Raw genomic sequence first — 10,068 nt, 5'->3', positions numbered from 1 at the left:
CGCTGGTGGCTCGACCCGGAGGTCGTGTGTGCGGGAGTCCCGTTCCACCCTCCTCGCCCATCCGCTACTCTGACTACGGATGCGTCAGCGCTCGGTTGGGGAGCTCACCTGGACGACCTTCACACCCAAGGTCTGTGGTCGCCGCAGGAGCTCGCCCTGCACATCAATGTCCGCGAGCTGCGAGCGATACGTCTGGCCTGTCGCACCTTCTGCGCTCGCCTACAAGGCCGCTGTGTGACAGTGTTCACGGACAATACAACAGCAATGTTCTACGTGAACAAACAGGGCGGAGCCCGATCCTCCCTCCTCTGCAAGGAGGCGATGCTCCTGTGGGACTTCTGCGTCACCCACTCCATTCACCTGGAAGCGTCCTTTCTTCCGGGAGTGCAGAACACGCTGGCCGACCATCTCAGCAGGTCGTTCCTCTCCCACGAGTGGTCCCTCCGTCCAGATGTCGTCCACACAATCTTCCGGAGGTGGGGATTTCCCCAAGTAGACCTTTTCGCCTCCAGGGCGAACAGGAAGTGCCACCTGTTTTGCTCATACCAGGGTCGCTCGCCAGGCTCCCTGTCGGACGCCTTCCTTTACCCCTGGACGGATCGCCTCCTCTACGCCTTCCCTCCGTTCCCGCTCATACACCGAGTGCTCCTGAAGCTTCGGAGGGACAGGGCCACTGTCATACTCGTAGCGCCGGCCTGGCCGAGGCAGCACTGGTTCACCCTGCTGCTCGAGCTCTCCGTTCGGGAACCTATCCCCCTTCCGTTGTGGCCGGACCTCATCACTCAGGACTTCGGCAGACTCCGCCATCCGAACCTGCAATCCCTCCATCTCACAGCTTGGTACCTGAGTGGTTGACCCGCGCGGAGAGGGGCTGTTCGGCAGCAGTCCAGCAGGTCCTACTTGAGAGCCGGAAGCCTTCCACTCGCTCCACTTACCTAGCGAAATGGAAGAGATTCGCACTCTGGTGTGATGAACGAGGTCTTAATCCATTTGTAGTCCCGGTCCCTACCATCCTGGACTACCTCTGGTACCTTAAGGAGCAAGGTCTTGCGGTCTCCTCCTTGAGAGTTCACCTGGCGGCAGTGTCCACTTTTCGTCCATCCGTAGAAGGTCGGTCCATCTTCTCGAACCAGATGGTTTCCCGCTTTCTCAAAGGCCTGGACCGCTTGTACCCGCCGGTGCGGCGTCCTACCCCGACCTGGGATTTGAACCTTGTGCTGGCCAAGCTGATGGGTCCCCCCTTCGAGCCCTTGGCCACGTGCTCCTTGCTCTACCTCTCCTGGAAGACGGCCTTCCTCGTCGCCATTACATCAGCAAGACGAGTTTCTGAGCTCCGCGCCCTGACGGTTAGCCCGCCATACACCGTCTTCCATGGGGACAAGGTGCAGCTTCGCCCTCATCCGGCCTTCCTCCCGAAGGTAGTGTCAGCGTTCCATCTCAACCAGGAGATCTTCCTCCCGGTGTTCTTCCCAAAGCCGCACGCCTCGCCTCGGGAGCAGCAGCTGCATACCCTCGACGTCCGCAGGGCGCTCGCTTTCTACATCGAGCGGACTAAGTCCTTCCGGCGTTCGCCCCAGCTCTTCGTAGCGGTGGCTGACCGCATGAAAGGCGAGCCAATATCCTCTCAGCGGATTTCCTCATGGGTTACAGCATGCATTCGGACCTGCTACGAGCTTGCTCGCGTCCCCCCGTGCCGACTCACCGCCCACTCGACAAGGGCGCACGCCTCGTCGGCTGCCTTCCTGGCCCATGTTCCAATTCAGGACATCTGTCGAGCGGCCACCTGGTCTTCGGTCCATACCTTCGCTTCTCACTACGCGTTGGTGCAACAGTCTCGAGACGACGCAGCCTTCGGCTCCGCGGTATTACACTCTGCCACATCTCACTCCGACCCCACCGCCTAGGTAAGGCTTGGGAATCACCTAACTGGAATGGATAGGAGCAATCACTCGAAGAAGAAAAGACGGTTACTCACCTGTAGTAACTGTTGTTCTTTGAGATGTGTTGCTCCTATCCATTCCAGACCCGCCCTCCTTCCCCACTGTCGGAGTAGCCGGCAAGAAGGAACTGAGGAGCGGATGGGCCGGCTGGGGTATATATTCAGCGCCATAGCGGCGCCACTCCAGGGGGCGCCCAGCCGGCCCGCCGGGGTTGCTAGGGTAAAAAAGTTCCGAGATGCCGTGCACGCGCGGCGCGCACACCTAACTGGAATGGATAGGAGCAACACATCTCGAAGAACAACAGTTACTACAGGTGAGTAACCGTCTTTTACCGCAGTACATGTTACTGTGGCTGTCTGTTAAAATGTTCCTTCAAAGCCTCCCTGATCCGAATAGCTCTCCAAAGAGCCCCTCTTACAGACCTGGTATCTGACTTCTCAAAAGCAGCAGACAGCCACTCCACTGCCACGCTCCACCCCTAGGGAAACTTCTCCCCCTTTGATTCATATATATTTTGAAGGGCACAGTAGGCAGCTATAACCATGGGGATATTTTCCTCACTGAGGTCTAACTTGCTGAGGAGACAGCACCAGCACCCCTTTAAGCGGCCAAAGGCACATTCAACAGAAATTCTGCACCTGCTGAGCCTAATGTTGAAGTGCTCCTTGCTGCTGTGAAGGTGGCTGGTGTGAGGCTTCAGGGGCCATGGGAGCAAGGGATAGGCTTTGTCTCCCAGGATCACTATTGGAATTTCCACATCCCCAGTGGTAATCCTCTGGTCTGGAAAGAAAGTCCCTGCTTGCAGCTTTCTGTACAGATCTGTGTTCCTAAAGCTGCATGTGTCATGCACCTTCCCTGCATTGATGTCGGTGAAATGACCCTGATGATCCACTAGTGCTGGCAAAACCATAGAAAAGTGGACCTTTCTGTTGATGCACTCTGTTGCAACATATCCCCCGTCATTGATGGGGATATGCATGCCATCTATCTCCCCACTGTAGTTAGGGAATCCCATTGCTGCAAAAACATCCACTCTTTCACACACATTGCCCAGAGTCACAGTCCTTGATAGCAAGAGAAGATTAATGGCCCTGCACACTTGCATCATTGCAACATCAATGCTGGATTTCTTTACTCCAAACTGATTCGCAACTGATCAGTAGCAGTCTGGTGTTGCCAGCTTCCACACAGCGATTGCCACTCGCTTCTCCACTGTTAGTGCTGCTCTCATTTTGGTGTCCCAGCACCGGAGGGCTGGGGTGAGTGCCACACACGGTTCCAGGAAGGTGGCTTTCTGCATACGAAAGTTCTATAGCCACTACTCATCATCCCATACTTGCATAATGATGCGATCCCACCACTCAGTGCTTGTTTCTCAAGCCCAGTACTGAGGTCCATTGTGTGCAGCTGCTCCGTGAATGCCAACAGCAATCTTGAATTGTTTCTGTTCATGGCACACAGCAGGACATCATGGTGTTATAATTATTACAATTTCAGATCATGAAATACTGCAGGATCAGGTGTGTTGTGTTTGTAATGCTCATCACAATACTGGAGAGCAGTGCAGGATCCATGCTTTCTGACAGAGATGGCAGGTGGGCAGTTTACTGGGGCTGTTGAAAAGCGATGTGAAATGTACTAGGAAGCCCATGGAATGATGGGATGGCGAAAGCTGCATCCGGGGACACTGAGCCTGCTCCCATGAGGCATTGCAAACCCTGCCCAGAACACCCTGCAACAGATAATAGCCAGTTGCACAGTGGAATATCTACCCACCGTGCACTATTCTCTGTGTCGAAGCAAGTTATGTTACGGAGCATAGCTAATGTAATGCCAATTTTTAAAAAGGGCCCCAGAGATGATCCCAGCAATTACAGGCTGGTAAGCCTGACTTCAGTATTGGGTAAACTGGTTGAAACTATAGTAAAGAACAAAATTGTCAGACACATAGATGAATATAACTTGTTGGGAAAGAGTCAACATGATTTTTATAAAGGGAAATCATGTCTCACCAATCTAATAGAATTATTTGAGGGGGTCAACAAGCATGTGGCCAAGGGGGATCCAGTGGATATAGTGTATTTAGATTTTCAAAAAGCCTTTGACAAAGTCCCTCACCAAAGGCTCTTAAGCAGTAAGCTGTCATGGGATAGGAGGGAAGGTCCTCTCATGGATTGGTAACTGGTTAAAAGATAGGAAACAAAGGGTTGGAATAAATGGTCAGCTTTCAGAATGAAGAGAGGTAAATAGTGGTGACTGTTAGGGGTCGATACTGGGCCCAGTCCTATTTAACATATTCATAAATGATCTGAAAAAAGGGGTAAACAGTGAGCTGGCAAAATTTGCAGATAATACAAAACAACTCAAGATAGTTAAGTCCCAAGCAGACTGTGAAGAGCTATAAAAGGATCTGGGTGACTGGGCAACAAAATGGCAGATGAAATTCAATGCTGATAAATGCAAGGGAATGCATATTGGAAAACATAATCCCAACTATACATATAAAATGATGTGGTCTAAATTAGCTGTTACCACTCAAGAAAGAGATCTTGGAGTCATTGTGGATAGTTCTCTGAAAACATCCACTCAATGTGCAGGGTCAGTTAAAAAAGCGAACAGAATGTTGGGAATCATTAAGAAAGAGAGAGAAAATAAACAGAAAATATCATATTGCCTCTATATAAATCCATGGTACACCCACATCTTGATTATTGCATGGAGATGTGGTCGCCCATCTCAAAAAAGATATATTGGACTTGGAAAAGGTTCAGAAAAGGGCAACAAAAATGATTAGGGGTATGGAATGGCTTCCATATGAAGATAGATTAATAAGACTTTTCAGCTTGGAAAAGAGACGACTAAGGGGGGATATGCTAGAGGTCTATAAAAACATAACTGGTGTGGAGAAAGTAAATAAGGAAGTGTTATTTACTCCTCATAACACAAGAACTAGGGGTCACCAATTAAATTAATAGGCAGCAGGTTTAAAACAAACAAAAGGAAATATTTTTTCAGACAACGCACAATCAACCTGTGGAACTCCTTGCCAGAGGACAAAACCATAACAGGGTTCAAAAAAGAACTAAATAAATTCATGGAGGCTAGGTCTATCTATGGCTAATAGCCAGGATGGTCAGGGATGGTGTCCCTAGCCTCTGTTTGCCAGAAGCTGGTAATGGGCGACAGAGGACGGATCACTTGATGATTACCTGGTCTGTTCATTCTTTCTGGGGCACCTGGCATTGGCCACTGTTGGAAGACAGGAAACTGGGCAAGATGGACCTTTGGTCTGACCCAGTATGGCCGTTCTTATGTTCTTAAGTGCTGCTAATGTGGATGTGGTTCACTGACACAAGGAGCATAGTGTGGACATGCACCAGTGGTTTAATTATGTTGGTGGGTTCACTTCAACATAACTTAAGTTGACTTAAATTTATTGTGTACACATACCCTTAGTCTCACTGGAACTCACCCAGCGCACTGCAAAGTTGCCAGACAAGCTACATGAGTTCTTTATGCATTTTAATGTACTAATTCGTGTACTATTGTGAATTCCTCTGTTATTCAGATGGACTTCTTAAAAGTTTGTGATTAATTCAAAGGAATCTGGAATGGGAGAGGTGACTTGCTATTCTGGAGTGGTGCTATTCAATACATTTCACAGCTCTTAATCAGCCCTGAAGAATACTTTTCAAATAGTTTTATTTTTAATAAAATAAAAACTTTTGCCTTTATTATACTATAAATAGGGTAAAATCACCACTGCTTTGATGACTTTTAACCAATATATGTAACTATTCACACTCCAAAAGCTATCTCAGGGATTTTTTTTAAAATGTAGGATGAATAAGTATGCAATCTCACTTCAAGTAGAGATATCTAGTCACAACTGTTTGTTTTTTTTTAAATTTACACTGTCCATTTTTAAAGGCAAGTTGTGCATGTGTAATTGTCTGGGGAATTGGGGTCTATGTGTGTTTAGAGTTCCTGGAATGTCTCATCTGAAAAATAAGTCTGGTTGCTTGGAAAAGATTGTTTGGTAGGATAGAAATAGAGTTATAAATTCTACATCATTGCTAGAACATTGTTCAATACAAGACTGAATTCCAGTAGTTTAATTTCAAAGACTTTATAATGTATCTATATATCTAAAGCGAGGATAGGCAACCTATGGCACGTGTGCCAAAGGCGGCAGGCGAGCTGATTTTCAGTGGCATTCACACTGCCCGGGTCCTGGCCACTGGTCCGGAGGGCTTTGCATTTTAATTTAATTTTAAATGAAGCTTCCTAAACATTTTAAAAGCCTTATTTACTTTACATACAATAATAGTTTAATTATATATTATAGACTTACAGAAAGAGACCTTCTAAAAACGTTAAAATGTATTACTGGCACGCAAAACCTTAAATTAGAGTGAATAAGACTCGGCATACCACTTCTGAAAGGTTGCCGACCCCTGATCTAAAGTGTGACTAAGGGACCCATTTTTAAACAAATCAGTACAGCCATGCTAACAATGGGGTCTTTTCCACTAAAAATATCCATAGCCTGCCAAAGCACATGTGCTGGATAGCTGTATGCAGACACTTGCTGTGGAAAAGGACAACCTATTCTGGAGGCAGGTCATCTTCTAGCATATAGTCACAACTTAAAAAGAAAAAAAGCCATCTTCAGAATTCAGGAACCACAGAGCCTCCCATATTCTGCACTAACTGATTTCAGACTTACTAGTGCCTGTCCATCCTTTTTTAATGTTAATTATTTAAAAAAAATGATAGATGATAACAAAGCAGCACAATTGTAAATCAACTAAGTGTATAAAATAATCATTACACAGCTAGTACAAGAGAAATCAGAAATAGGAGCAACACACATTAATATATTATCTGGACAAGAATGTACAATAAACTTTTATTTATCTAGGAGTCTGACTGCTTCTGTTATTTTATTCATATTCCACTACTAGCAGCAGTTGTTCTTCATTTCCAGTAAAAAAAATGCTGTATTTTTCACAAAACCATCCACAACATAAACATGGCAGTTACATTTGATCTCTCATGATCATGAGTGCAAGGCAGTGTGTTTACCACAGTGCCTTTCACGTCCCACCCAGGGTGAAGTATTAGGGTTAAGTATTAGTATTTCGGCTGGAGGTTTTCCTGGAGGTCTCATCCCCATACAGTCTTTGATTCAAGATTTAATTATGCACACTTTAATTCCTGGAGACTCCAGGACAGTCTCAGAGGGTTGGCTACCCTACATTAAGCACTGATGTAACACCACATTAAAGGGAAGACTTTCAAATAGGAAGAAGCATCTTCTGTAAGGGACACGCCAGGGCTGGGCTAAGAAGAGAGACCCAGGCACCTGCCGAAGGGCGGGCGGCGCAGCAGGTGCTGGGAAGTGCTACTGCAGGAACGAGACTTGTACGGGAGGCTGCTATGCGCTGGCGAACCAGGTGGGCAGAAGCCAAGGCGATGCGGGGCAGCAGTATCGGGGGGGGGTGGAGGACTAACCACCCCCGGGTCTCTGCCCCCGCCCCTGCTAGCCCAGCCCTCGCTGAGGCCGGAGGCCCGCGGCAGAGGCTGAGGCGCCGATCCGCTGAGGGCAGCGAGCCGAACTCCCCTCCTGCCCCGCAGCCGCACGAGGCCTGGGAGCGTCTCAGGCCCGGCGCGCGCACCGCTTCACGCGCCTCGTGAGAGCGGGCACCGGTATGGCGTGGCGGGTTTCTGTGCGCATGCGCAGGGCAGGGTGCGGCGGGGTTCCGCCCTAACTCGCAGGGGTGGCGGGCGCGTGTGCTTCGCTCGGTCGTGCCGCCTCTGGAGGCTGCAGCGCGTGCGCGGGGCAGGGGCACTCGCTGCGGGTAACTGGGGTCCGAGACTTGCAGCCCCGGGCTGGCTCCTCGGTGCTGCGCTCCCGGGGTTAATCCTGGCCGCTGTCTCCGGGGATCGGGTGCAATATGTGGCGGGGCAGGGGATGGGCTAAGGCCAGGGAATGTTTCCTCCCGTTGGCCTGCGCCCGCTTGGTTTGGTGCGTCCCCTGGGGTTGGTGTGAAGGGCAGCAATGGGGACGGCTTTTTGCAGTGCCTCGTGCATGAGTATTGGGAGCCAGGCCCCCTGCAAGTAGGGTGACCAGATGTCCCGATTTTGGGGTCTTTTTGTTATATAGGCTCTTATTCCCCCCTCCCCCCCATCCCCATCCTGATTTTTCACATTTGCTGTCTGATCACCCTACCTGCAAGAGCTTAAAAACCAGGCTACAGGGGCCCTTTCCAGGAAGGGCAGCTAGAGGAACTCCATGTAAAAACCAGTTGGTTTCAGATCATGGTAAACTGCATTGCTGTAAACCATGCTAAGTAAGCTAGGAGCTTGTACTGGTAGAGCTGCCATAGTCAGATGAAGGCGCAACAGGAATAAGTTGAAATGCGGATTAATGATCAGACACTTTAATGTATTTTCTGGAAGTGGCAGTTTGAGGCAGTGGTTTAGGACTATTAAGATGAACAGACAATTTTTTACTGATGGGATCTCTTGAAGATTGTATTATACTTTTTCCATGCTACAGTTGTACCTATACTAGCCACTGTTTAGATAAAGCAGTATTGTCTTTGGGGAAGCTGCTATTTTGCCATCTAGATCAGAAGTACAGTACAAAGCTGTTGTTTCCATATGGCTGTGCTTAAAATACATATGCCCTCTTTACACACAGTTGTAGATTTGATGGTAACAGTTAGATGCTATTAGGCTATCCTAAACTGTATTCATACAGTTCTAATCAAGGAAAAATCTTCCAGGTTATTAAATACAGTTCTTCTAAAGAAGCCCTCTGCTTTCCAATATATATTGGAGGGAGGGGAGGAGAATGGCACCACTATTAGTTTTGATGTCTTTAGGAAAAATGTCCTCTCCGTCCTTTGTTGGTTTTGATCGCACTATTTAGCGGACAGATTCTAGTTCCAGATCTACAGTGTAATTAAATTGCATTTATAACTTGAAAAGAGACTGGAAAATGGCATTGTGTGGCTCCATGCATGTCTCTGAATTCCAGATTGATTTTACTAGTAAAGTGGTTATTTGTCTAAACTTGAAACTCTGCAGACTTAAACTAGAATCTGAAAACTAAGTCTGTCTCTGTGTGGTTCCTGGATCACCAGTAATATAGATCCAATACATAGGACTTAATTTTTGGCTGAGTAAGCAGATATGACTGTGAATGTACACAGGTAGTAGATCTCTTGAGCAAGAATACTACTGTTACGTTGTCATTTTTCTTGGCATAATGACACTTTTAATTGCTGGTGCGGGTGAAAAAGATTTAATAAGATTACCATCTCAGTTACAACTTTAACAAAAAAAATTGTATTAATTTGAGCTCCATTCAAAAAAATAAGAGAAACCATGCTTCTCCAGTGGAAAGTATGAGACTGTTAGGAAAGAAGTCATCACCAATTCCTGAATATACAGAGGAATCACATTCAATATAAGGAGGATAAAAGTATTTAAATCAGGGTTTTAAAAATGCATTAAAGTCACATTTCTCACATCTTTTGAAATTGATGCAAAATCTTACCATATTTGTATTGTGATAGTGGCTGGAGGCCTCCACCAAGTCAGAACTCCATTGTGCTAGATGCTGTACAGACATTTTACAGATGCTGCCCCTTCCCCAAATTCCTTACAGTCTCAAAAACAAGATATACCCAATGGAGGAGACCAAAAAAAGGGGGGAGGGGAGGATTGGTGAAGGTGGGAGAAGTGGAGTAGCAAAAATAACAGTTAATGAAACATTCAATAATAGTGCATAGTTTCAGAATTCAATGTCATCATTAAAGGTAACAAGGCTTTGCTTTTAATTTACACATACACTGAAGCAGTTTTCATAAAAGTTCTGAAATATTTTATGGGTGTCTGTGCAGATTCAAATCAAGACCACAATATGCAGAGCTCAGTACAGGACCAGGACCCAACTTAGTAAATTATTATGTTCCTTAATTTCTACTATTAGGTTTAACTCCAGATGTTTTGTAATGTTTCAGGATTTGTCGTAATGGATGAAAACACAGGATACAATAAAGGTACTGAAGGAAAATAGATTTTCCTTTGTTAACGCTGAAATTCAGAATTGATT

The 10,068-nt window shown here is 46.8% G+C and overlaps 1 protein-coding gene across 6 annotated transcripts in view; it reads left to right on the top strand.

Annotated features, from left to right (window-relative positions):
• The first annotated feature begins 7,334 nt into the window (after nucleotides 1–7,334).
• STK31 (serine/threonine kinase 31) overlaps nucleotides 7,335–10,068 on the top strand; it is a 112,765-nt gene continuing 110,031 nt past the window's right edge. For 3 of the 6 annotated variants that reach the window (XM_045008131.1, XM_045008130.1, XM_045008125.1), the window contains exons 1-2: nucleotides 7,720–7,804; nucleotides 9,977–10,015. In XM_045008131.1, the coding sequence (XP_044864066.1) occupies nucleotides 9,988–10,015 (28 nt within the window). In that variant the 5' untranslated portion in view covers nucleotides 7,720–7,804; nucleotides 9,977–9,987. Of the gene's footprint in view, nucleotides 7,400–7,719; nucleotides 7,814–9,976; nucleotides 10,016–10,068 lie in introns of those variants that run through there. The other 3 variants (XM_045008126.1, XM_045008129.1, XM_045008128.1) reach the window with 3 other exon arrangements.

This window comes from Mauremys mutica, chromosome 2, assembly GCF_020497125.1.
Source record: "Mauremys mutica isolate MM-2020 ecotype Southern chromosome 2, ASM2049712v1, whole genome shotgun sequence".
NCBI classification, from domain to species: Eukaryota; Metazoa; Chordata; order Testudines; family Geoemydidae; genus Mauremys; species Mauremys mutica.
Note: the sequence above shows the minus strand (reverse complement) of the source record. Positions and strands in the feature narration are given on the sequence as shown.